General features: G+C 60.1%; 1 protein-coding gene and 1 pseudogene across 1 annotated transcript; one reads left to right on the plus strand and one right to left on the minus strand.

The window, feature by feature from the left end:
- Positions 1 to 1,808: 1,808 nt before the first annotated feature.
- Positions 1,809 to 19,239, plus strand: LOC112996894 (glutamate dehydrogenase 2, mitochondrial-like; annotated as a pseudogene).
- Positions 19,240 to 22,051: 2,812 nt separating this feature from the next.
- Positions 22,052 to 26,655, minus strand: SNCB (synuclein beta). The gene is made up of 6 exons (XM_064520960.1): positions 26,535 to 26,655; positions 26,271 to 26,398; positions 24,518 to 24,556; positions 24,071 to 24,189; positions 23,059 to 23,148; positions 22,052 to 22,827 (listed from the first exon to the last, which is right to left on the minus strand). Exons 2-6 carry the CDS (start codon positions 26,389 to 26,391, stop codon positions 22,795 to 22,797), a joined length of 402 nt encoding a protein of 133 aa, XP_064377030.1. The 5' UTR covers positions 26,392 to 26,398; positions 26,535 to 26,655; the 3' UTR covers positions 22,052 to 22,794.
- Positions 26,656 to 26,877: the final 222 nt, after the last annotated feature.

Genomic DNA, 26,877 nt, shown 5'->3' on the forward strand with positions numbered 1-26,877 from the left:
CATACCCAAAACACACCTCAAAGCGGTTAATGTTGTTATGAGCCTGAGAGGGTTTGGCTCCCCTTCTCCTCACTGCCAGCCACAGACTTTAACCGTGCCATGGCTGGGCTATTCAAAGGTGCCCTCCAAAGCAAAGGCCTGCCCTGTAGGATGGCTGGTTTTTAGAAAATTGTGGTTACCCAGAGGAGCAGGTCTAGCTGAATGATTTTTGATCACCTATTGCAACTAGATGCTGCTGTTTCAGAAGAAGCAAAGCCCTTCCTACCTTTCCTCTGTGCCATTTGTGGCAACAAGGCAGGTACTCTTCATTTCTTCTTTCTCTTTTCCCAATGGTTTGTTTCAGCAGCTCAGTTGGTGCTGATGAAGTAAAAGCCCTGGCTGCATTAATGACATACAAATGTGCTGTAGTGAGGTAAGTGGGAGAGGAATGTAAAGCGGTTGGTGACTTGGGCTTGGGATGGAGCCGTGATACAGTGAGTCAGAGGAGCTTGTTAGAGGCTTTGAAAACCAGAAGCGCTGTGGAAGTGCAGAGTGTTCCTTCGGGCACAGATGTGCGAGGGCCAGGCTCACGGTGGCTGCAGTGCACACCGCTGGGAGCCCGGGCGGTTCGTGTTAATCAGGGAGTGTCAAGCATCATGCTTCTTAAATAGTCTCTGTTCCTGGGTTGTCATGGATTCAGCTCTGGCTGGTGGTGTTTGCAACAGGCTCAGGGGCCGTATCTTGTCTTGGCTTAGGCGCTGCTCTTCACAGGCCACTTATCATGTGGAAGGAGCCATGTGTGGCCAGGCAACCTGTGCCAGGGGCCTGGCTGCCAGTCCCTTGCCTTCCCAGGGCATCAGCTGCCCCTTTGCCTGGGTTTGCCAGCAGATTCATGACTGGGGTGGTCACCTTCTTGCCCTCGCAAGCAGGTGAGCTGGTGGAGGATGTCTGGCTGGGCTGCCAGGTCTCTTTCAGATGTTTCTTTTGGTGGTGCCATGGAGAGTGTGAAGACTGATCCGAGGAAACGCGCAGTGAGCTCCTTCAGCTCCTTCCCCGCTGCAGGCCTGCAGCTCACGCTCCATTTGCACAGCCCTTCCCCTCTGCGTGTGTCATGGTGATGCGCTCCAACAAGCAGGGAGAAGACGTTTGTAATGAGTAACACTCACCCAGCGCCTGCGAAAAGCAGCTCCGGGGGAGAGAGGGGTGGTGAGCTCTGATTTACGGTTCAGTGCACCCAGCCAGACGCACGCTGAACGCATCTGGCGGGGCCACACTCCTGCCACCGCCGGCAGTGCTGGCGCAGGGGTTGGTGGGGGTGAGCAAAGGGACTGAGAGCTCACATGGCTCCCTTTGCAATGCAGCAAGGATCCTCAGCTGCTGGGATTAATGCCCTGGGTGCATCGGGCCATATTACAGCCTCAGAGACAATAACGTGGGCTGTGCCTGCAGAAGGGCAGGGCAGCTGCCAGGGGCCTTACCGTGGCTCTGAGTTTATTCTTGGGGGCCTGCAATAACAACTGCATTTTGATGTTCTTGCACAGGCACATGAGCAAGAGACAATAATAAGGCATTTTATCATAAAGATGACCAAGAAGGGATTTATAGGTGAGAGCGGTTTCATCCCTGTTCTGTAAGAGGTGGGTGGTTTACAGGCAGGGGAGCAGAGAGCAGCTGCCCGGCTGGGCAGGGCATGACACTGCCTCTTGCATGCTGCCTGTCAGCATGGGTCACTGCCCTGCTGTACTGCTGTCAGCTCACCACTTATCTGTCTCATGGTAGGGTTGGAAATGGGAGCAGGGAAAGCCCGGTGAGCTCGGGCAGCACCAAGCATGGGGGGGCTGGCCCAGGTTGGGTAATGGGTGCTGCTGATCATTAGCAACAGGTTCTGACCTGGGCATTGCCCCTGGATTCCCGCTATCTGGCACAGGCATGGGGAGGAGTGAAGCTTCTTCCTGCCTCAGCCTGTGGCAGAGAACTCAGAGGATGCTAGTCACGGGGCAAGGGCTTCTGCATTTGTTGCTGGCTTGAAAGGCTGGGAAGGGACATCACAAAGACCCTGCAAGAACCAAAGGTGTTAATGCCTGAAGGAAGCTGAGGAGACCTTGGTTCATGGTCAGCACCAGGCTTCAGACAGGAGAGTTGGTGTGTCCTGGAACATGATCAGCCTGTGGAAATCACCTGGCCCAAAATGTCTCATCAGTTTGAGCAAAGCAATTGAATTGCAAGGACAGGTTCTGGTGGGTTTTCCACCTCCACAAGGCGTGGGATTGATGGACTGGCCCCAGATGTCAGTACTGGGGACTGGGTGATGTGCTGGATAGCTGATGCCTCCACCCCATGCTGGGGTACTGGGTAAGCTCAGGCACCTTGTACCATGTGAGACTTCAACTTTCACTCTTCCTTGCCTGATCCTGCAGGGTATCAATGCCCAGGTCTGTGTGACAGGAAAGCCCGTTAGCCGTGGGGGGTTCCATGGGCGCCCCACCACTGGGCACGGGGTTCTGCATGGCACTGAAGACTACATCACCAGCACGCACTGCATGGACACATCGGCCTGAGCCCAGGCTCCCCGGCAAGACCTTTGTGGTGCAGGTAAGTGCCCAGCCCGGCTGCAGCTCTGGGGATGGTGCTTTCTTGGGATCTTTCTGCCTCTACTTTCCAGGAGACCTTTCACAGTCAGCCTATCTCCAGGTAACATCCAGTGTTTGTACAAATCCGGTCTCTGTGGGTTTTGGTGCAGAGGGATGCATAGCGCCAGCTAGCACTCCTTAGGGCAGTTTTTCAGACCTGCTGCACACAGAGGTTAGGCTGCAGGATTGCTCACACTGCACAGGCATTTCCAGGATTTCTCTCTAGCCATTGAGTCTAAAAATGCTTGTAACACAGAAGCTGCTGCTGGCCCTTGTCTGCAGTAGGACTGAGTGAAGAGGTGGCAGGATGCGGGGAGCTCTGCCAGGCTGGGTGGAATGAGCTGACACCAGTGACAACTTTGTATTTCTATCATCTCCCAACTCAGCCACAGGCGAGCTCTGATGTTACCTGCTGTGAAGATCCTACCTGAGAGTGCAGCCCCCATCTCCTCTGGGTGCCTTGTGGGTCCTGTCTCACTCCGGTTGGCTGAAGCGAGTCAGGTCCCTGCCTCAGCCTGAGGGCTGGGAGCTCAGGGGGACACCCAGGGTGCTGGCCCTGCCTTTCCCTTCTTCTCCTGGGCAGGGCTTTCCTTCCTGCAGCCTGGGGCCTGTTCCCAAACTGTGGTAAGGTGCTTCCCCCTGCTGTATTTCCAAGAGCTCCTGCTCTCCGCCAGGCACTGCTGCCCTGATAACTGCTGAGCCACCATGGGTATTGCCACAAATGGCTGTCAGCGTTTCCTGCATTTCCCTCTCTTTGGAGGAACAAATAAGCTGGGATCTGGGTGGCTGACATCTGCTCCTGGCACTCTGCAGCTGGGCTACCTGGTGGTGCGATGCTTTCCTCCAGTCGCTTGCTCCCCAGCACAGCTCTCTGCAATGGAGAAGGAGGCTTTGCACTGAGCTTGCACCCAGAGCTGGTGCCTCCAGGAATTGCCCTGCCTTTGCTCATCCTTTCCCTTTCCCAAGGTCCCTCTGCTTTGCTGATGTTGCAGAGAATGAGAAGGATGAAGGCCTTGGCTACTTATGTTTATAATTTTGCTTTGTTTGGGAGATGTTTTTGCAGTGTCAGGAACCAGCTTTGCTTTTAGGACCTGTAGCAAGCCAGCAAACGCTTCGGGGCATACACTGCAAAACAGCTGTTCCTATGTGAAAAGCCAAGCTACCTGCATAGCCCTTCCTTCTGCTCGTACCTCTGCAGCTGGCTGCACACACGTGAGGTGCGGGAGGGCTGCCCGGGTTGTACCTGGATGCTGCATGGTGCCCACCAAGGGACTGTGTTTCTCACTGGGTCTGTTTGCTAACTGAGAACAGCTCTTAGACCCTGAACAACATGAGGATTTGGGGCATCACATCCAGCTTCTCTGGAGGTGGTAGAGAAGGGCAGAGCTGGGAGACTTTGTCCCATGGGGCCTGCTTTTCACAGTGCTGTAACTGGCTAAGAAGGTCTCAGTCCTGCCAGATCCGAGCCGCCATCCAGCCAAAACATTTGCCAGGGACTAGATAGGGGGGTTTCTGCTTCTGTTTCTCAGCTCAGGCTCCTGTATCGGGACCTGTTTTCAGAGCAGTGGGCAGTTTACAGTATCTGTCCCCATGACCTCCCTCTCCTGCTTGGAGGGAGCCCTGTGCTCTGCATTGTTGTAGGGTTTTGGTGCAGTGGGGCACTACAGCATGGGGTACCTGCACCAGCATGGACGCCACTGCCTCTGAGCTAGGGAGACCAACAAGGCTATTTGCAGTCTCAGCAGGACTAACCCCAAGGAGATGGAAGATCACAAGCAGGTGAGGTGAGACCAGCCCATGCACCTAGCAGGTGAGGGTGGGTGCTTGTCTCCAAAACATTCATAAAGGGGGGCTGCGCCCATCTCCTGCAGAGCCCAGCTCCGAGGGCAGTGCTGAATGATGCCAGGCAAGCCCAACACATGGCTGTCCTTCTCACTCCAGGGCCATGGCACAAGAGCTGGATTCCCAAAAGCAGAGCACTGTCCTGGAGCGGTCCTGTGACATCCTGATCCCCGCTGCTACTGAGAAACAGCTAATGAGGGAGAATGCACAATAGATGCAAGCGAAGGTACAGCCGACACCATGCCATTCATACCCTGTTGGTCATTCAATGCGCAAGGACCTGCACTGAAGTGCACAAGGGACAGGAGGCCAGCTTTACCTGGGCCTCTGCGCTTTCTCTCTCTCCTAACCCTAACCCTTACCCTAAACCTAAATCTTGCCTCAGGCGGGGCCCAAACCGCGGCCCAGCAGCCGCAATCGTGGCCCTGACCAGAAGACTGCCCTGCCATCAGTCTTGCTGCAGCCCCACCTTTTCTTTGGCATGCATTTGCAGCCCCCACTCCACCTTGGCCTCTAGGTTTTCTCTATCTTCTAATCCTAAACGTAACCCTTACCCTAAAGCTACCTAACCCTAACCCTAACCCTGAATCTCGCCTCAGGCGGGGCCCAAACCGCAGCCTGACAGCCCCATTGGTGGCCCTGACAAAATAATTGCCCTGCACTCAGCCTTGCTGCAGCCCCACCTTTCCTTTGGCATGCCCTTTGCAGCCCCACTCCACCTGGGCCTCTGCACTTTCTCTCTCTCCTAACCCTAACCCTAACCCTAACCCTGACCCTAACGCTAAATCTCGTCTCAGGCGGGGCCCAAAACGCAGCCCAGCAGCCCCATTGGTGGCCCTGACAAAAAAGTTGTCCTGCACTCAGCCTTGCTGCAGCCCCACCTTTCCTTTGGCATGCCCTTTGCAGCCCCACTCCACCTGGGCCTCTGCGCTTTCTCTCTCTCCTAACCCTAACCCTAATCCTAAGCCTAGATCTCGCGTCAGGCTGGCCCAAAACGCAGACTAGCAGCACCATTCGTGGCCCTGACAAAAAAGTTGCCCTGCACTCAGCCTTGCTGCAGCCCCACCTTTCCTTTGGCATGCCCTTTGCAGCCCCACTCCACCTGGGCCTCTGCGCTTTCTCTCTCTCCTAACCCTAACCCTAACCCTAAATCTCGCCTCAGGCGGGGCCCAAACCGCAGCCCAGCAGCCCCATTCGAGGCCCTGACAAAAGAGTTGTCCTGCACTCAGCCTTGCTGCAGCCCCACCTTTCCTTTGGCATGCCCTTTGCAGCCCCACTCCACCTGGGCCTCTGCGCTTTCTCTCTCTTCTAACCCTAACCCTAACCCTAACCCTAAATCTCGCCTCAGGCGGGGCCCAAACCGCAGACCAGCAGCCCCATTGGTGGCCCTGACAAAAGAGTTGCCCTGCACTCAGCCTTGCTGCAGCCCCACCTTTCCTTTGGCATGCCCTTTGCAGCCCCACTCCACCTGGGCCTCTGCGCTTTCTCTCTCTTCTAACCCTAACCCTAACCCTAACCCTAAATCTCGCCTCAGGCGGGGCCCAAACCGCAGATCAGCAGCCCCATTGGTGGCCCTGACAAAAAAGGTGCCCTGCCATCAGTCTTGCTGCAGCCCCACCTTTCCTTTGGCATGCCCTTTGCAGCCCCACTCCACCTGGGCCTCTGCGCTTTCTCTCTCTCCTAACCCTAACCCTACACCTAACCGTAACCCTAGAGCTCGCCTCAGGCGGGGCCCGAACCGCAGACTAGCAGCACCTTTCGTGGGCCTGACAAAAAAGTTGTCCTGCACTCAGCCTTGCTGCAGCCCCACCTTTCCTTTGGCATGCCCTTTGCAGCCCCACTCCACCTGGGCCTCTGCGCTTTCTCTCTCTCCTAACCCTAACCCTACACCTAACCGTAACCCTAGAGCTCGCCTCAGGCGGGGCCCGAACCGCAGACTAGCAGCACCATTGGTGGCCCTGACAAAAAAGGTGCCCTGCACTCAGCCTTGCTGCAGCCCCACCTTTCCTTTGGCATGCCCTTTGCAGCCCCACTCCACCTGGGCCTCTGCGCTTTCTCTCTCTCCTAACCGTAACCGTAACCGTAACCCTAACCCTAACCGTAACCCTAACCCTAACCCTAAGCCTAACCCTAAATCTCGCCTCAGGCGGGGCCCAAACCGCAGCCCGACAGCCCCATTGGTGGCCCTGACAAAAAAGTTGCCCTGCCATCAGTCTTGCTGCAGCCCCACCTTTCCTTTGGCATGCCCTTTGCAGCCCCACTCCACCTGGGCCTCTGCGCTTTCTCTCTCTCCTAACCCTAACCCTAACCCTAAATCTCGCCTCAGGCAGGGCCCGAACTGCAGCCCAGCAGCCCCATTCGAGGCCCTGACAAAATAATTGCCCTGCACTCAGCCTTGCTGCAGCCCCACCTTTCCTTTGGCATGCCCTTTGCAGCCCCACTGCACCTGGGCCTCTGCGCTTTCTCTCTCTCCTAACCCTAACCCTGACCCTAACCCTAAATCTCGCCTCAGGCGGGGCCCGAACCGCAGCCCAGCAGCACCATTGGTGGCCCTGACAAAAAAGTTGTCCTGCACTCAGCCTTGCTGCAGCCCCACCTTTCCTTTGGCATGCCCTTTGCAGCCCCACTCCACCTGGGCCTCTGCGCTTTCTCTCTCTCCTAACCCTAACCCTAACCCTAACCCTGACCCTAACCCTAAATCTCGCCTCAGGCGGGGCCCGAACCGCAGCCCAGCAGCACCATTGGTGGCCCTGACAAAAATGTTGTCCTGCACTCAGCCTTGCTGCAGCCCCACCTTTCCTCTGGCATGCCCTTTGCAGCCCCACTCCACCTGGGCCTCTGCGCTTTCTCTCTCTCCTAACCGTAACCGTAACCCTAACCCTAACCCTAACCGTAACCCTAACCCTAACCCTAACCCTAACCCTAAATCTCACCTCAGGCGGGACCCGCGCCGCAGCCCGGTAGCCCCACTCGAGGCCCTGACAAAAAAGTTGCCCTGCCATCAGTCTTGCTGCAGCCCCACCTTTCCTTTGGCATGCCCTTTGCAGCCCCACTGCACCTGGGCCTCTGCGCTTTCTCTCTCTCCTAACCCTAACCCTAACCCTAACCCTAAATCTCGCCTCAGGCGGGGCCCAAACCGCAGCCCGACAGCCCCATTGGAGGCCCTGACAAAAAAGTTGCCCTGCCATCAGTCTTGCTGCAGCCCCACCTTTCCTTTGGCATGCCCTTTGCAGCCCCACTCCACCTGGGACCCTGCGCTTTCTCTCTCTCCTAACCCTAACCCTAACCCTAAATCTCACCTCAGGCAGGGCCCGAACCGCAGCCCATCAGCCCCATTCGAGGCCCTGACAAAATAATTGCCCTGCACTCAGCCTTGCTGCAGCCCCACCTTTCCTTTGGCATGCCCTTTGCAGCCCCACTCCACCTGGGCCTCTGCGCTTTCTCTCTCTCCTAACCCTAGCCCTAACCCTGACCCTAACCCTAAATCTCGTCTCAGGCGGGGCCCGAACCGCAGCCCGGCAGCACCATTGGTGGCCCTGACAAAAGAGTTGCCCTGCACTCAGCCTTGCTGCAGCCCCACCTTTCCTTTGGCATGCCCTTTGCAGCCCCACTCCACCTGGGCCTCTGCGCTTTCTCTCTCTCCTAACCCTAGCCCTAACCCTGACCCTAACCCTAAATCTCGTCTCAGGCGGGGCCCGAACCGCAGCCCAGCAGCCCCATTGGTGGCCCTGACAAAAAAGGTGCCCTGCACTCAGCCTTGCTGCAGCCCCACCTTTCCTTTGGCATGCCCTTTGCAGCCCCACTCCACCTGGGCCTCTGCGCTTTCTCTCTCTTCTAACCCTAACCCTAACCCTAACCCTAAATCTCGCCTCAGGCGGGGCCCAAACCGCAGATCAGCAGCCCCATTGGTGGCCCTGACAAAAAAGGTGCCCTGCACTCAGTCTTGCTGCAGCCCCACCTTTCCTTTGGCATGCCCTTTGCAGCCCCACTCCACCTGGGCCTCTGCGCTTTCTCTCTCTCCTAACCCTAACCCTAACCCTAACCCTGACCCTAACCCTAAATCTCATCTCAGGCGGGGCCCGAACCGCAGCCCAGCAGCACCATTGGTGGCCCTGACAAAAAAGGTGCCCTGCACTCAGCCTTGCTGCAGCCCCACCTTTCCTCTGGCATGCCCTTTGCAGCCCCACTCCACCTGGGCCTCTGCGCTTTCTCTCTCTCCTAACCGTAACCGTAACCGTAACCCTAACCCTAACCGTAACCCTAACCCTAACCCTAAGCCTAACCCTAAATCTCGCCTCAGGCGGGACCCGAGCCGCAGCCCGGTAGCCCCACTCGAGGCCCTGACAAAAAAGTTGCCCTGCCATCAGTCTTGCTGCAGCCCCACCTTTCCTTTGGCATGCCCTTTGCAGCCCCACTCCACCTGGGCCTCTGCGCTTTCTCTCTCTCCTAACCCTAACCCTAACCCTAACCCTAAATCTCGCCTCAGGCGGGGCCCAAACCGCAGCCCGACAGCCCCATTGGTGGCCCTGACAAAAAAGTTGCCCTGCCATCAGTCTTGCTGCAGCCCCACCTTTCCTCTGGCATGCCCTTTGCAGCCCCACTCCACCTGGGACCCTGCGCTTTCTCTCTCTCCTAACCCTAACCCTAACCCTAAATCTCGCCTCAGGCAGGGCCCGAACTGCAGCCCAGCAGCCCCATTCGAGGCCCTGACAAAAAAGGTGCCCTGCACTCAGCCTTGCTGCAGCCCCACCTTTCCTTTGGCATGCCCTTTGCAGCCCCACTCCACCTGGGCCTCTGCGCTTTCTCTCTCTCCTAACCCTAACCCTAACCCTAACCCTGACCCTAACCCTAAATCTCGTCTCAGGCGGGGCCCGAACCGCAGCCCAGCAGCCCCATTGGTGGCCCTGACAAAAAAGTTGCCCTGCACTCAGCCTTGCTGCAGCCCCACCTTTCCTCTGGCATGCCCTTTGCAGCCCCACTCCACCTGGGCCTCTGCGCTTTCTCTCTCTCCTAACCGTAACCGTAACCCTAACCCTAACCCTAACCCTAACCCTAAATCTCGCCTCAGGCGGGACCCGAGCCGCAGCCCGGTAGCCCCACTCGAGGCCCTGACAAAAGAGTTGCCCTGCCATCAGTCTTGCTGCAGCCCCACCTTTCCTTTGGCATGCCCTTTGCAGCCCCACTGCACCTGGGCCTCTGCGCTTTCTCTCTCTCCTAACCCTAACCCTAAGCCTAAATCTCACCTCAGGCAGGGCCCGAACCGCAGCCCATCAGCCCCATTCGAGGCCCTGACAAAATAATTGCCCTGCACTCAGCCTTGCTGCAGCCCCACCTTTCCTTTGGCATGCCCTTTGCAGCCCCACTCCACCTGGGCCTCTGCGCTTTCTCTCTCTCCTAACCCTAGCCCTAACCCTGACCCTAACCCTAAATCTCGTCTCAGGCGGGGCCCGAACCGCAGCCCAGCAGCCCCATTCGAGGCCCTGACAAAAGAGTTGCCCTGCACTCAGCCTTGCTGCAGCCCCACCTTTCCTTTGGCATGCCCTTTGCAGCCCCACTCCACCTGGGCCTCTGCGCTTTCTCTCTCTCCTAACCCTAACCCTAACCCTAAATCTCGCGTCAGGCTGGCCCAAAACGCAGCCCGGCAGCCCCATGCGTGGCCCTGGCAAAAAAGTTGCCCTGCACTCAGCCTTGCTGCAGCCCCACCTTTCCTTTGGCATGCCCTTTGCAGCCCCACTCCACCTGGGCCTCTGCGCTTTCTCTCTCTCCTAACCCTAACCCTAACCCTAAATCTCGCCTCAGGCGGGGCCCAAACCGCAGCCCAGCAGCCCCATTGGTGGTCCTGACAAAAAAGTTGTCCTGCACTCAGCCTTGCTGCAGCCCCACCTTTCCTTTGGCATGCCCTTTGCAGCCCCACTCCACCTGGGCCTCTGCGCTTTCTCTCTCTCCTAACCCTAACCCTAAAGCCTAGGCCTAGATCTCGCATCAGGCAGGCCCAAAACGCAGCCCAGCAGCCCCATTGGTGGCCCTGACAAAAGAGTTGCCCTGCACTCAGCCTTGCTGCAGCCCCACCTTTCCTCTGGCATGCCCTTTGCAGCCCCACTCCACCTGGGCCTCTGCGCTTTCTCTCTCTCCTAACCCTAACCCTAACCCTAACCCTAAATCTCGCCTCAGGCGGGGCCCGAACCGCAGCCCAGCAGCACCATTGGTGGCCCTGACAAAAAAGTTGTCCTGCACTCAGCCTTGCTGCAGCCCCACCTTTCCTTTGGCATGCCCTTTGCAGCCCCACTCCACCTGGGCCTCTGCGCTTTCTCTCTCTCCTAACCCTAACCCTAACCCTAACCCTAAATCTCGCCTCAGGCGGGGCCCAAACCGCAGCCCAGCAGCCCCATTGGTGGCCCTGACAAAAAAGTTGCCCTGCACTCAGCCTTGCTGCAGCCCCACCTTTCCTCTGGCATGCCCTTTGCAGCCCCACTCCACCTGGGCCTCTGCGCTTTCTCTCTCTCCTAACTCTAACCCTAAATCTCGCCTCAGGCGGGGCCCGAACCGCAGCCCAGCAGCCCCATTGGTGGCCCTGACAAAAAAGTTGCCCTGCCATCAGCCTTGCTGCAGCCCCACCTTTCCTTTGGCATGCCCTTTGTAGCCCCACTCCACCTGGGCCTCTGCGCTTTCTCTCTCTCCTAAACCTAACCCTAAATCTCGCCTCAGGCGGGGCCCGAACCGCAGCCCAGCAGCACCATTGGTGGCCCTGACAAAAAAGGTGCCCTGCACTCAGCCTTGCTGCAGCCCCACCTTTCCTTTGGCATGCCTTTTGCAGCCCCACTCCACCTGGGCCTCTGCGCTTTCTCTCTCTCCTAACCCTAACCCTAACCGTAACCCTGACCCTAACCCTAAATCTCGTCTCAGGCGGGGCCCAAACCGCAGCCCAGCAGCCCCACTGGTGGCCCTGACAAAAAAGTTGCCCTGCACTCAGTCTTGCTGCAGCCCCACCTTTCCTTTGGCATGCCCTTTGCAGCCCCACTCCACCTGGGCCTCTGCACTTTCTCTCTCTCCTAACCCTAACCCTAACCCTAAATCTCACCTCAGGCAGGGCTCGAACCGCAGCCCAGCAGCCGCATTCGTGGCCCCGACAAAATCATTGCCCTGCACTCAGCCTTGCTGCAGCCCCACCTTTCCTTTAGCATGCCCTTTGCAGCCCGACTCCACCTGGGCCTCTGCGCTTTCTCTCTCTCCTAACCCTAACCCTAACCCTAACCCTAACCCTAACCCTAACCCTAACCCTAAATCTCGCCTCAGGCGGGACCCGAGCCGCAGCCTGGTAGCCCCATTCGATGCCCTGACAATAAAGGTGCCCTGCACTCAGCCTTGCTGCAGCCCCACCTTTCCTTTGGCATGCCCTTTGCAGCCCCACTCCACCTGGGCCTCTGCGCTTTCTCTCTCTCCTAACCGTAACCGTAACCGTAACCCTAACCCTAACCGTAACCCTAACCCTAACCCTAACCCTAACCCTAAATCTCGCCTCAGGCGGGACCCGAGCCGCAGCCCGGCAGCCCCATTCGTGGCCCTGAAGAAAAAGGTGCCCTGCACTCAGTCTTGCTGCAGCCCCACCTTTCCTCTGGCATGCCCTTTGCAGCCCCACTCCACCTGGGCCTCTGCGCTTTCTCTCTCTCCTAACCCTAACCCTAACCCTAAATCTAGCCTCAGGCGGGGCTCAAACCGCAGCCCAGCAGCCCCATTGGTGGCCCTGACAAAAGAGTTGCCCTGCACTCAGCCTTGCTGCAGCCCCACCTTTCCTCTGGCATGCCCTTTGCAGCCCCACTCCACCTGGGCCTCTGCGCTTTCTCTCTCTCCTAAACCTAACCCTAACTCTAACCCTAAATCTCGCGTCAGGAGGGCCCAAAACGCAGCCTGGCAGCCCCATGCGTGGCCCTGGCAAAAAAGTTGCCCTGCACTCAGCCTTGCTGCAGCCCCACCTTTCCTTTGGCATGCCCTTTGCAGCCCCACTCCACCTGGGCCTCTGCGCTTTCTCTCTCTCCTAACCCTAACCCTAACCCTAACCCTAAATCTCGCCTCAGGCTGGCCCAAAACGCAGCCCGGCAGCCCAATTCGTGGCCCTGGCAAAAAAGTTGTCCTGCACTCAGCCTTGCTGCAGCCCCACCTTTCCTTTGGCATGCCCTTTGCAGCCCCACTGCACCTGGGCCTCTGCGCTTTCTCTCTCTCCTAACCCTAACCCTAACCCTAACCCTAACCCTAACCCTAAATCTCGTCTCAGGCGGGACCCAAACCGCAGCCCAGCAGCCCCACTGGTGGCCCTGACAAAAAAGATGCCCTGCACTCAGTCTTGCTGCAGCACCACCTTTCCTTTGGCATGCCCTTTGCAGCCCCACTCCACCTGGGCCTCTGCACTTTCTCTCTCTCCTAACCCTGACCCTAACCCTAAATCTCACCTCAGGCAGGGCTCGAACCGCAGCCCAGCAGCCGCATTCGTGGCCCCGACAAAAGAGTTGCCCTGCACTCAGCCTTGCTGCAGCCCCACCTTTCCTTTGGCATGCCTTTTGCAGCCCCACTCCACCTGGGCCTCTGCGCTTTCTCTCTCTCCTAACCGTAACCCTAAAGCCTAGGCCTAGATCTCGCATCAGGCAGGCCCAAACCGCAGCCCAGCAGCCCCATTGGTGGCCCTGACAAAAAAGTTGTCCTGCACTCAGTCTTGCTGCAGCCCCACCTTTCCTTTGGCATGCCCTTTGCAGCCCCACTCCACCTGGGCCTCTGCGCTTTCTCTCTCTCCTAACCCTAACCCTAAAGCCTAAGCCTATATCTCGCGTCAGGCAGGCCCAAAACGCAGCCCAGCAGCCCCATTGGTGGCCCTGACAAAAGAGTTGCCCTGCACTCAGTCTTGCTGCAGCCCCACCTTTCCTTTGGCATGCCCTTTGCAGCCCCACTCCACCTGGGCCTCTGCGCTTTCTCTCTCTCCTAAACCTAACCCTAACGCTAACCCTAAATCTCGCCTCAGGCGGGGCCCAAACCGCAGCCCAGCAGCCCCATTGGTGGCCCTGGCAAAAGAGTTGCCCTGCACTCAGCCTTGCTGCAGCCCCACCTTTCCTTTAGCATGCCCTTTGCAGCCCCACTCCACCTGGGCCTCTGCGCTTTCTCTCTCTCCTAACCCTAACCCTAACCCTAACCCTAACCGTAACCGTAACCCTAACCCTAACCCTAAATCTCGCCTCAGGCGGGACCCGAGCCGCAGCCTGGTAGCCCCATTCGGTGCCCTGACAATAAAGGTGCCCTGCACTCAGCCTTGCTGCAGCCCCACCTTTCCTTTGGCATGCCTTTTGCAGCCCCACTGCACCTGGGCCTCTGCGCTTTCTCTCTCTCCTAACCCTAACCCTAACCCTAACCCTAACCCTAACCCTAACCCTAACCCTAACCCTAAATCTCGCCTCAGGCTGGCCCGAACCGCAGCCCGACAGCCCCATTCGTGGCCCTGACAAAAGAGTTGCCCTGCACTCAGCCTTGCTGCAGCCCCACCTTTCCTTTGGCATGCCCTTTGCAGCCCCACTCCACCTGGGCCTCTGCGCTTTCTCTCTCTCCTAACCCTAACCCTAACCCTAAATCTCGTCTCAGGCGGGGCCCAAACCGCAGCCCAGCAGCCCCATTGGTGGCCCTGACAAAAGAGTTGTCCTGCACTCAGCCTTGCTGCAGCCCCACCTTTCCTTTGGCATGCCCTTTGCAGCCCCACTCCACCTGGGCCTCTGCGCTTTCTCTCTCTCCTAACCCTAACCCTAACCCTAACCCTGACCCTAATCCTAAATCTCGTCTCAGGCGGGGCCCGAACCGCAACCCGGCAGCACCATTGGTGGCCCTGACAAAAAAGGTGCCCTGCACTCAGCCTTGCTGCAGCCCCACCTTTCCTTTGGCATGCCCTTTGTAGCCCCACTCCACCTGGGCCTCTGCGCTTTCTCTCTCTCCTAACCCTAACCCTAAGCCTAACCCTGACCCTAACCCTAAATCTCGTCTCAGGCGGGGCCCAAACCGCAGACCAGCAGCCCCATTGGTGGCCCTGACAAAAAAGGTGCCCTGCACTCAGTCTTGCTGCAGCCCCACCTTTCCTTTGGCATGCCCTTTGCAGCCCCACTCCACCTGGGCCTCTGCGCTTTCTCTCTCTCCTAACCCTAACCCTAACCCTAACCCTGACCCTAACCCTAAATCTCGCCTCAGGCGGGGCCCGAACCGCAGCCCAGCAGCACCATTGGTGGCCCTGACAAAAAAGTTGTCCTGCACTCAGCCTTGCTGCAGCCCCACCTTTCCTTTGGCATGCCCTTTGCAGCCCCACTCCACCTGGGCCTCTGCGCTTTCTCTCTCTCCTAACCCTAACCCTAACCCTAACCCTAACCCTAACCCTAACCCTGACCCTAACCCTAAATCTCGTCTCAGGTGGGGCCCGAACCGCTGCCCGGCAGCCCCATTCGTGGCCCTGAAGAAAAAGGTGCCCTGCCATCAGTCTTGCTGCAGCCCCACCTTTCCTCTGGCATGCCCTTTGCAGCCCCACTCCACCTGGGCCTCTGCGCTTTCTCTCTCTCCTAACCCTAACCCTAACCCTAAATCTAGCCTCAGGCGGGGCCCAAACCGCAGCCCAGCAGCCCCATTGGTGGTCCTGACAAAAAAGTTGTCCTGCACTCAGCCTTGCTGCAGCCCCACCTTTCCTTTGGCATGCCCTTTGCAGCCCCACTCCACCTGGGCCTCTGCGCTTTCTCTCTCTCCTAACCCTAACCCTAAAGCCTAGGCCTAGATCTCGCATCAGGCAGGCCCAAAACGCAGCCCAGCAGCCCCATTGGTGGCCCTGACAAAAGAGTTGCCCTGCACTCAGCCTTGCTGCAGCCCCACCTTTCCTCTGGCATGCCCTTTGCAGCCCCACTCCACCTGGGCCTCTGCGCTTTCTCTCTCTCCTAAACCTAACCCTAACTCTAACCCTAAATCTCGCGTCAGGAGGGCCCAAAACGCAGCCCGGCAGCCCCATGCGTGGCCCTGGCAAAAAAGTTGCCCTGCACTCAGCCTTGCTGCAGCCCCACCTTTCCTTTGGCATGCCCTTTGCAGCCCCACTCCACCTGGGCCTCTGCGCTTTCTCTCTCTCCTAACCCTAACCCTAACCCTAACCCTAAATCTCGCCTCAGGCGGGGCCCGAACCGCAGCCCAGCAGCACCATTGGTGGCCCTGACAAAAAAGTTGTCCTGCACTCAGCCTTGCTGCAGCCCCACCTTTCCTTTGGCATGCCCTTTGCAGCCCCACTCCACCTGGGCCTCTGCGCTTTCTCTCTCTCCTAAACCTAACCCTAACCCTAACCCTAACCGTAACTCTAACCCTAAATCTCGCCTCAGGCGGGGCCCGAACCGCAGCCCAGCAGCACCATTGGTGGCCCTGACAAAAAAGGTGCCCTGCACTCAGCCTTGCTGCAGCCCCACCTTTCCTTTGGCATGCCTTTTGCAGCCCCACTCCACCTGGGCCTCTGCGCTTTCTCTCTCTCCTAACCCTAACCCTAACCCTAACCCTAAATCTCGCCTCAGGCTGGCCCAAAACGCAGCCCGGCAGCCCAATTCGTGGCCCTGGCAAAAAAGTTGTCCTGCACTCAGCCTTGCTGCAGCCCCACCTTTCCTTTGGCATGCCCTTTGCAGCCCCACTGCACCTGGGCCTCTGCGCTTTCTCTCTCTCCTAACCCTAACCCTAAGCCTAACCCTGACCCTAACCCTAAATCTCGTCTCAGGCGGGACCCAAACCGCAGCCCAGCAGCCCCACTGGTGGCCCTGACAAAAAAGATGCCCTGCACTCAGTCTTGCTGCAGCACCACCTTTCCTTTGGCATGCCCTTTGCAGCCCCACTCCACCTGGGCCTCTGCACTTTCTCTCTCTCCTAACCCTGACCCTAACCCTAAATCTCACCTCAGGCAGGGCTCGAACCGCAGCCCAGCAGCCGCATTCGTGGCCCCGACAAAATCATTGCCCTGCACTCAGCCTTGCTGCAGCCCCACCTTTCCTTTGGCATGCCTTTTGCAGCCCCACTCCACCTGGGCCTCTGCGCTTTCTCTCTCTCCTAACCCTAACCCTAAAGCCTAGGCCTAGATCTCGCATCAGGCAGGCCCAAACCGCAGCCCAGCAGCCCCATTGGTGGCCCTGACAATAAAGGTGCCCTGCACTCAGTCTTGCTGCAGCCCCACCTTTCCTTTGGCATGCCCTTTGCAGCCCCACTCCACCTGGGCCTCTGCGCTTTCTCTCTCTCCTAAACCTAACCCTAACCCTAACCCTAAATCTCGCCTCAGGCGGGGCCCAAACCGCAGCCCAGCAGCCCCATTGGTGGCCCTGGCAAAAGAGTTGCCCTGCACTCAGCCTTGCTGCAGCCCCACCTTTCCTTTAGCATGCCCTTTGCAGCCCCACTCCACCTGGGCCTCTGCGCTTTCTCTCTCTCCTAACCCTAACCCTAACCCTAACCCTAACCGTAACCGTAACCCTAACCCTAACCCTAAATCTCGCGTCAGGAGGGCCCAAAACGCAGCCCAGCAGCCCCATTCGGTGCCCTGACAATAAAGGTGCCCTGCACTCAGCCTTGCTGCAGCCCCACCTTTCCTTTGGCATGCCCTTTGCAGCCCCACTCCACCTGGGCCTCTGCACTTTCTCTCTCTCCTAACCCTAACCCTAACCCTAACCCTAACCCTAACCCTAACCCTAACCCTAAATCTCGTCTCAGGCGGGGCCCGAACCGCAGCCCAGCAGCCCCATTCGTGGCCCTGACAAAAAAGTTGTCCTGCACTCAGCCTTGCTGCAGCCCCACCTTTCCTTTGGCATGCCCTTTGCAGCCCCACTCCACCTGGGCCTCTGCACTTTCTCTCTCTCCTAACCCTAACCCTAACCCTAACCCTAACCCTAACCCTAACCCTAACCCTAAATCTCGCCTCAGGCTGGCCCGAACCGCAGCCCGACAGCCCCATTCGTGGCCCTGACAAAAGAGTTGCCCTGCACTCAGCCTTGCTGCAGCCCCACCTTTCCTTTGGCATGCCCTTTGCAGCCCCACTCCACCTGGGCCTCTGCGTTTTCTCTCTCTCCTAACCCTAACCCTAACCCTAAATCTCGTCTCAGGCGGGGCCCAAACCGCAGACCAGCAGCCCCATTGGTGGCCCTGACAAAAGAGTTGTCCTGCACTCAGCCTTGCTGCAGCCCCACCTTTCCTTTGGCATGCCCTTTGCAGCCCCACTCCACCTGGGCCTCTGCGCTTTCTCTCTCTCCTAACCCTAACCCTAACCCTAACCCTGACCCTAATCCTAAATCTCGTCTCAGGCGGGGCCCGAACCGCAACCCGGCAGCACCATTGGTGGCCCTGACAAAAAAGGTGCCCTGCACTCAGCCTTGCTGCAGCCCCACCTTTCCTTTGGCATGCCCTTTGCAGCCCCACTCCACCTGGGCCTCTGCGCTTTCTCTCTCTCCTAACCCTTACCTTAATCCTAGCTCTTTACTTAACCCTCGCCCATATCTTATCGGCCCATAACCTAGCCCTCTCTTAAGAGGTAGTTATAATCTTTTTATTTAGCTCTTTTGCCTCCTCTGGTATCCTCAATCTTCATTCCTCTGTCAGACACTCACCTGGGGACAATGTTGCTGATGTCTCTAAAGGTACCGGCTGTCACACTTTCAACCCTCTGCAGATCATAGGTAGATCCAAGTGAGCTGAGCAGGGGCCTGCTGCAGACATCAGCTTCCTCCCTTGAGCATGAGGTCTATGTACCAAAGGGACAGGTCATGCTGACACCTGAGACTCTGTCACAGCCAAGGGCTTTTGCAGCAGTAACTTTTAACGGTCCTGTGCAGAAAAGGTCCTCTGAGTGTTTGCTAATGCTGAACTTGAACAGCTCTGGTTGGGAGGCGAGAGCTCAGGCCCTTCCACTAGAAATGGCCTGGTGTGGGGAATCCCAGCAGCAGGGAAAGCTGCCTGTCACTGGCTTTCTTTCTTTTTTTTTTTGTCTCATGTCAGCTCTGCTCTACTTGTTCTCTCAGATCACTGCAGAAGCTGACAATGGCCCCAGTACACCAGTAGCACATGAGATATTCCTGCAAAGAAACATCCTTGTCATCCTGGTATGTTCATCCCCATTTGCAAAGGGAGATGGCAGGTTTGTGGGCCATTAGGGCCAAATGCTGTTCTCAGCTGCATTGTTGAAGATCCAGCCTCGCTCCACGGGGATCTGCAGTGTTAATGCTGCTGTCTCGGCTGACCTCTTTCCCTGCCTTGCCCCCAGGCCCTAAGCACATATCGGGAGTCCAGCTTGCTGTTTTTCCTCCTGTACCCACCTGCTGGGCTGGGCTGGCTGCAGCAATGGTAGATTATGGGGCTCCTGGCCAGCACCAGGCTGTTGCGTGGATGCTGGTGGGCCAACAGCAAACGTTGCTGCCTCGTTTGGACTGTCAGAGCAGCTGGCATCTCTGCTCAGAGACAGTAGAGAGCCACCACGGTGCTAGGATTCACACCAGGACCCTCAGGACTGTGCCTGAGAGGAGAGCCATAGGGTATGGGGAGGGAGGCAAGTCAGATGGGGAGAGACCCCCACATCAGTCATGGGGCTCAGATCACCCTAAGCAGCAAGTCTGAAGCATGCACTTGCCCTTGGCAGGACATGTATGTGAACGCAGGTGGCATGATCATATTCTTCCTCCAGTAGTTGAAGAGCCTGAACCACGTTCACTATGGCCGCCTCAGCTTCAGGCATGAGCAGGAGTCCAGCTGCCACCACCTGCTCCACCTGAGCAGTGCTTGAGCAAGGCCAGGGAGAGATCTGCATTGTTCCGACCCCATCTCCAGGCCCACGTCGTGCAAGTGCCTACCAAGGGCTGTCCTAGCTCACTTGTTTCATGCTCCCAGGTGCTCCCTTCTGCTGCCTGATGCTGAGGGCTGAGCCAGCAGCACATGCGGAGCCCCCCGTGCTGTCATCCCGCTGGGGAAGGGATGCCCAGTGAGGTGGTGCAGCCCCACTGTCCCAGTGGGCTGCTCTCTGTGGGGCACTGGGCACTGTGGGGAGTCCCCAGGGCTTGGGCCAGCTGCAGAGATGCCCAGAGGTGGCAGGCCAGGCTCTGTGCTTATGCAAACCCCGAGAGCCCTGGGGATGTGACAGATGGGGTCTGGCAGGTGGAGATGGTCAGCCATGCAGGTAGGGCAGGAGCCCCTGCACTGTGCATGCTCCTGCCTTAGTCCCAGCAAGGGGCAGCAAGTTTGGGGGAAGGTTGTGGAGGGGCTTGGGTATGCACAGTGTCAGGTTGCTGTGGGTAAGTCGCATGCCTTCCCATCAGTGCAGAGCCAGGGCAGTGCCGGCTGTGGGTGGAAATGCAGGAACGGAAGGTCCTCAGAGAGGGCCATCATGCGTTCAGGACTGGCCTACACCATGGAGCAGTGGGCCAAGGGACCTCTCAGGGCTCCCCGCCTCACCCCATCTCTGCTGTGGGGCCCCTTACCATGCTGCAGCAGCTCTGTGCTGTATTTGAGGGGTGCCCACCCCATCATCACTCCCTGCGGGTGAACCCAAGGCCTAGATTCGTGTCCTTCATGGTGGTAGTGTCTGCCCTCGGATTAAAGCCGCTTGCTAAGCCAGTGTCCCTTGTTGCTCCTGGCAAGGAGGAACACGTGGGTCTCTGTCGTTCCATCTGCCTGAACGTGCACGTCCCATTGCCAGGGTTGCTCAGCTGAGCCCAGGCACATCAGGTGGTGCTGCCACTGCCAGTGTGGAGTGTCCAAGCCACCTTGGAGGAGCAGTGTGAGCAGTGTGCGTGGGGCCCAGCCGTGAGGGCAGGCCAGGTCCCCAGCAGACTAGCATGGGGCAGCAGCAGGACAATGCATTCAAACTCACCCGCACACAGCTCCAGGTCTTCCCAAACAGTCCCCTTGTTCATTTATAGCGAAAGTGGCCTTTTACCCTCTGGGTGCTCAGGGACCTGGTGCGGTGCCTGCGTGCATGGCAAGGCGTGCACCCTCCTCTCCGGTTCCTCAGATCCCCCTTTCTTCCTACACATGCTGACTTCACAGCTCCTCTGCTTCTCTAGCAAACTATGGACATGGCTGCAAAGCACAGCCTGAGCCTGGGCCTGAGACCTGCTGTCTGGCCGTGTGCTCTGGAGAGGGTGTTCACTGTGTAGGACAAGGCCAGCCTCTCCTGCTGAGCAAGCGTCCGTCAGGGCTTCTGTCCCAGGCATTGCTGTCAGCCGCATGGTGAGGGTCACCATCCTGCTGCGCAGAGCCAGGTGGCTCAGGGTGCCCAGGACATCACATGCTGCACAGAGGGGACACCGTGGTCTCTATAAATGGTTTATCTGAGCATGTCCTCTCCCTGGCCCCTGGCTCTCAGCTGCCCTGGGCGGCAGGCTGTTTTCCTCTGCACCCCCTCTGCCCCAGCCCCCTTGCAGCCTCCTGAGCTCTGAAGGAAGCTGTGCTGGTGGTGGTGTGGGTCTGCTTGTCCACCTCCTTCATGGCTGGGGGCACCCAGGTGGCACAGTTGGACAAGGGGATAAAAAAGCAGAATTTGCTCTTGGATAGGGACCAGGCCATGCATGCTGCAAGGGCTGTAGGAGGCTGTTCCTGGAGAACTGCAGCAGGGGTGTCTCAGCCTGGCTCTGGGGACACAGCACAGTGAGGTCAGCAGATGGCAACCCGGCTCCCGGTGCCAACCTGCAGAGTCCGTCACACCATCAGCCACTGCCCACACCTTTCATGCAGGCTCTCAAAGCTGTCCCTAGCACTGCTCCCTCCTAGCCTGCTACCATTTGAGGGAGCCCAGCTTAGCCCATTTAACACAGGGCCCAGGGGCGCATGGTGGGCACTGCAGGCACTGCTGCGACTGGCACTGGTACAGACAGCAGAGCCACAGCCGGGATTTGCAGGTGTCAGCAAGCCCGTTTTGTGTCCATGCTGACTGCTGCAGTTTCACTCTTTGCCAACAAGGCTGGCAAGCCAGTGCGGGTGGGGGATTTAATCTGATGTGCGTGGGGGGAGGCTCAGCCCTGTCCCTCATCCCCGCCTGTGCCACAGCCGTGGGCTGGAGGCTGGCCGGGTACCCAGGCTGGGCTGGTGGCCCCATTCTCTGGGCACTGGAAGGATCATGCTCTGGGGTGGACGCAGGGCCCTTGCAGTGGTGGGCAGGTGCCCAGCACCTGTACGCCATTTGCTAGCACAGCCTGTAGCGCCAGGGATGAGAGCAGGAAGGGAACCAGTGCTGGGGTCCAGGACCATGTCCAGCCTCCCTCAGGCTCAGGATCCTAAGCCCCAAAGGGTGCCTCTGCCTTCACCCAGAGACACAAAGCATTGCAGCCCACAGAGCAGGCAGGTGGCATGGGGACACCATCTGCACTCTGGGCCTCAGCCAGTGCCTGCCACCTGCAACCAGGCCCTGGAGCACCGTGCAGCTCCCAGGAGGGAGCCAGGAGCATCCAGGAGAACATGTTGTCTCCACAAGGGCCAGAACTGCCCAGTCCCCCATCTGCCTGAGGGGGAGTGGGTCTCCTGCCCCAGCCTGTTTCCTCTCCCCCATCCCCAGGCCACAGCTCCCCCTGCCCCGAGGGGCCCCACAACCAGGACCAGGGGGCTACAGACAAGAGTTGGCTTTATTCACGGACAGGGGAGCAGCCATGTCACTGGTGGCTGCGCTCCTATTGCACATCGAGCGACGGGGTGGGGGATATCCATGCCACGTCACAACACAGCGTCGGCACTATGGGACCCAGGAGGGGGGGCGCGGGCACCACCACTGCCCAGCAGGCTGGGGGAGTGGGCCCAGGTGCCAAGGGCTCACAAAGGCAAAAGACCCGTCCACCCATAGATAGATAGATAGATATATAAAAAAAAAGAAAAGAAAAAAAAAAAAAAAAGAAGTTCCACGATTACTGGAGCAGAACCACAGGGACGCGTGTGCAAGCAAAATGTACAGCAGCCCGCGAGCGGGTGAACATGCTTTGTACAGACACGGACGCACCAGGACACAGCCGGGGCTTATGGCGCTGGGAGGGACACAGGGCGATAAACCCAGGCTTCACGGACTCACGCACCCACGCACGCACACACACTAGCCCCTGCGGGCAGCGCCATGGCTCGGGCACACGCTGGGGCTCTGGGGCTCGGACACAACAGGTTTCTCATGGCTAGACATGACACGGAGACACAGACACGGTCCCTTGGAACGGAACTGCAGGAAGAACTCGTGAGCGAACGGGGCAGGGGCACCGCTGACCCTCCCCCGCACATGGGCACCGGCCAGGGCCGGCTGGGGAGGAGCAGGGGGCCACTGGTGGTTCGTTGTGCTGCTGGTGGAAGAGGCGAGGATGGGGGTCCATTATGCCTCTGGCTCGTATTCCTGGTATTCCTCCTGTGGGGCGGGGAAAGAAGGAGTTTGCAAGAGAGCCCAGGAGGCAAGGCATGGGGAGTCCAGCCAGGCTGCGCCCTGCCAGCCCCATGCCAACCTGCCCCACAGCCCCACCGCTTCGGGGCGGCAGGGCTGCGTGCACCCAGGCGGGCTCCAAGCTTTGCTTGGGATGACAGTGGCCACCGCGTGCTGAGCGTGCCTCCTGCAGTGCCCCATCCCACCCCGTCCCCTCACCTGCGGGGGCTCCTCGTAGTTCTCCCCCTCCGGCCCCAGCAGCGGCTCAACCAGCGGCTCCTCAACAGCCTCCTGGGCCACCTCCTCTGGCTGGGGGTGAACGGGCGGTCAGTGCCACACATGCAGCCCCCACACATCACCCGCATGTCACCCATCCGCTCTGCCCCTGGGGGGGACCAGGGGGACGGAGCAGAGACTGGCAACACTGCAAGGTGCGCATAGGGGGCACCGGCTGGGGGGCACAGTGGTGGGGAACCAGCAGGGCACCAAGGGGCGCCTAGCTGGGGGGTGACAGGCACCTGGGGGAGCCAAGACCGGTCATGCGCATCCTTGCATTGCTCCCAGCCATGGGCCCAGGCCATAGACACATGCTGGCCCTATGTGGGCCACCCTGCAGGCTCCAGGCACTGGCATACCACAGGAGCCTCCTGCATCCCCAGTGGGCCATGGGGAGCCCCCTGCATCCCAGCAGGGGAGGGTGGTGCTGGGTAACCCCTCCCCAGGGCTGGCAGAGCAGCTGCCAGGAAGGAAGGGGGGCTGCCAATCTCCCCCCCCCACTGCCATGCAGTGGCAGCGGCTGCTGTGGCCTCATTTCTTCAGCTGTTGCTATTTTGGGCTAAGCTGGAAGCGACCAGCTCATTGGGGCGGCGAGATGCAAACCCGCCACCCCTCCCTGCTCCTCCGCTCCCGCAGCTGTCAGGTCACCTCACAGCCCGCAGGAGCGATGCACCGCCACGGGCCCCCACGCCGCCAGCTGCCGTGTGTAAGCACACGCACGCACACGCCTGCAGCAGCCATGCACTTGCCCCGCACGGCTTGGGGCAGCAACGCTCCGGCCCTGGGTGCAGGCAGGGGACCCACGGGGGCAAGGCAGCGGGCGCATGCTGCCAGCCCCCTCCCGCCAGGCTGGGAGCAGCTGGAGGGATCCCTGCCAAGTGTGGGGACGTGTCAGCCTCCCCGCAGGTGCAGCAAAGCACCCAGGGCTGCCCCTGTCCCCCGCGGGGCGGCTCACCTTCAGGTCCGCAGGGAATTCCTCCTTCTTGACCAGCCCCGTGGCAGCCGCAATGTTGCCAGCGCCGGAGAAAGCCGCTTCACCCAGCTGGGACGCCTGCTCCTTCGCCTTCTCAGCCACTGCAAGAGCCGGGGACAAGCGTCAGCCAGGGAGGGCGACAGGGTCCCCACCACTGCACCATAGCATAGGGGGGCCCTGGGGCCTGCCAGGGAGTAGCGGGGCAGGATGAGGCTGTTCCCTCCTTCTCCTCCTCTGCAGGCCCAGCACCGGGAGGGGGGCTGGGATGCAGCTCTGCAGCTGGGCACGGAGTGTGAGCAGCAGCCACAAATCCTTTGTTGCGGGCCCAGTTATGTAAGAGGCTTTAGCCGGGTGACATCACAGCCCCTCAATTAGCCTCTGATCTCGTTAGGGCAGCTGCCACCTCGGGGAGCCGGAGGGCAGCAGTACCTGAGGTGACGCCTTGCACCATGCCTTGGGTTTTGCTCCCTGCGGGTAGAAAGAGAGAAAGAAAGGCATTAGAGGGGCTGGGGCCGGAGCAGTGCCCCGCGCCTAGCCAGGCTGTGCCATGCTGGGGCAGCATCCTGCCCACCCCTGCACAGGGCATCAGCCCCTGCGCTATGCTGGGGCAGCCAGGGGTGCTGAGCACCCACCTGGCTCCATGTGAGGCTCATTCAGTGGACGTCGGCTGGGGCAGTGCAGCTGCCAACGAGCAGGTTAGAGGGGCTCAGGGCGGGCACTGTGGCACACCAGTGCGCAGGGCTGCTGTGCCATGGCCTTGGGGCCGTGGGAAACCCCATGGGCACAGCACGGCTCAGAGCCGGGGAGCTGTGAGGAAGAACCAGGTCTGGGGCAGGGGACCAGCCCTGCGAGCCCCGGAGCCATGCCATGCAGCAGCCCGCGGCACAACCACATGCCAAGGCAGAGGCCCTGGGGGCCTGGTTTCACGCCGGAGTGTAGATGGGCAGCGCACTCGCCAGCTGCGCCGCTGAGCAAGACCTCCTCTGCGAGCCGGGATCAATACCCCAAATCGATGCCAGCGCAGCACGGGCAGTGCTGCAGTCAGAGCAGCCTGGGGCCAGGTCCTGCTGCTGGCTGTGCTGGCCCGGCCAGGCTGCTTTCCAGCCTGCACAATTCAGGATGCCTGGCAGGATGGGAGCAGGGCAAGGCAAGGGCAGCAGCAGAAGGGGCAGCTCCTGCAGGACAGGGATCTTAGGGCGCTCCTTGAGCTGCTGGACCCCCATCCAGGGCACGACCCCCCAGGTACAAGGAGCCCTGCTCCCTGCCAGCCTCCTGGGCACAGGTCCTGCACCCAGCCCTGCGGGGCTGCCAGGCTGGGCCCCAGGGCTCACAGAGCTCAGCGATACAGGAACGGCTCTGGGGTCAGAGCCCTATGGCAGAGCCCACGCGCCCTCCAGCCAGGCAGAGCACTGGTGGGATGGAGCCGGCCTGGAGCAGCCAGCCCTCCTGCTCCGTCCCTCTGGCTGCAAGCCATGGGCAGTCACCGGTGCTTTCCCCAGCCAGCCCAAAGCCACAGCTGGGCCTGCGCAGCCCGCTGGGGAGCCACCTCTTCCCTCCCAGTGATGTCTTCTAGGAAACAGCCACGAGTGGCAGGGCCAGGCCATGCCTGTGGCCCCCAGCCCAGTTGGGGCAGTGCGGAGTGAGTACCCCCAGCTGCCTGTCCCAGCACAGGGGAGAGGCTTGCAGAGCTCCGGGTGCCGAGGCAGGGTGCATGGTTGCATGGCACATGCAGTCCAGGGCCTGGCCTCTCCAAGGGAGCTGGCACAAACATGCCCCCAGCCCCTTCAAGACAGATTTATCCCAGCAAGGTGGTCACTGAGCTGCGGGGAAACCGCTGAAAGCAGGGCCTGGCCTCTGGTCCCTCTGCACTCATGTTCCCAGAGCATCCTCAGCAAGGAGCTGTGGGGCTCACCAGGTCAGACCGCAGGGAGCTGGGGGGGGGAGTCCTATCCGGGGGGTCCCAGCCTTGCAACAAGCCCCAAACCCTGCCCTGCCCACGGGTCCCCATCCTTCTCTGTGCACAGCGGGTGGGCACAGGGGCAAGGGCAGGGGCAGGGCAGGGAGCAAGCAGGGGAACGTAGAGGGGCCAGGACTGGCAGGGACAGCAGGGGATGGGCAGAGGCAGGGACAGACAAGGGCAGAGGCAGGGACAAGCAAGGGCAGGCAGGGGACAGGCCCTTACCGACATAGAGGACCCCCTCCTTGGTCTTCTCGGCCGCCTCGGCCACCCCTTGCTTCGTCTTCTCGGCGGCGGCGACCACCCCCTCCTTGGCCTTGGACAAGCCCTTCATGAACACCTCCATGGCGGCTCTGCGGGGACAGGCCGCACGGCTTCACCCCCGGTCCCCCCCGCCGCCCGGCCCGGCCCCGTGCATCCCCTGCCCCGGGCATCCCTCGCCCGCCCCCGGCCCCAGCCCCGGCCCCGCGCCGCGGCCGCGCTCCCGACCTGGCTCGGTGGCGGCGGCGACGGGCGGGGCTCCGCGCGGGCCGGGCCGGGCCGGGCCGGGCTGCGGCGGGGCGGGCTCAGTGCGGCTGTGCCGGAGCGCGGGGCGCGCCGCGCTGCGCTGCGCTGCGCTGCGCCGCGCCGCGCCGCGCTGCGCGGGGGGGACCGCGCCGGGCCGCGCCCGCCCCCCGCCCCGCGCGGCAGTGGCAGCAGCAGCGGCACCGTTCCCCCGCGGCGCGGCGCGGCGCGGCGCGGCACCCCCTTCCCGGAGGGGAGCGTGGGCACTGCGGGCTGCTTCCCACGGCACTGCTCTGCCCTGGCCCCCCCACCCGGCCTGTCGCCATCC

This window comes from Dromaius novaehollandiae, chromosome 15 (genome assembly GCF_036370855.1).
Source record: "Dromaius novaehollandiae isolate bDroNov1 chromosome 15, bDroNov1.hap1, whole genome shotgun sequence".
Taxonomy (NCBI): Eukaryota; Metazoa; Chordata; class Aves; order Casuariiformes; family Dromaiidae; genus Dromaius; species Dromaius novaehollandiae.

Excerpts from the sequence above, each read along its gene's own strand:
- SNCB (XM_064520960.1), bottom strand. The coding sequence starts at position 26,391 with ATGGAGGTGTTCATGAAGGGCTTGTCCAAGGCCAAGGAGGGGGTGGTC. Across the intron at positions 24,190-24,517 it reads GGTGCAAGGCGTCACCTCAG|TGGCTGAGAAGGCGAAGGAG; the intron begins GTACTGCTGCCC and ends CGGCTCTTGCAG. Across the intron at positions 22,828-23,058 it reads ACTACGAGGAGCCCCCGCAG|GAGGAATACCAGGAATACGA; the intron begins GTGAGGGGACGG and ends CCCGCCCCACAG.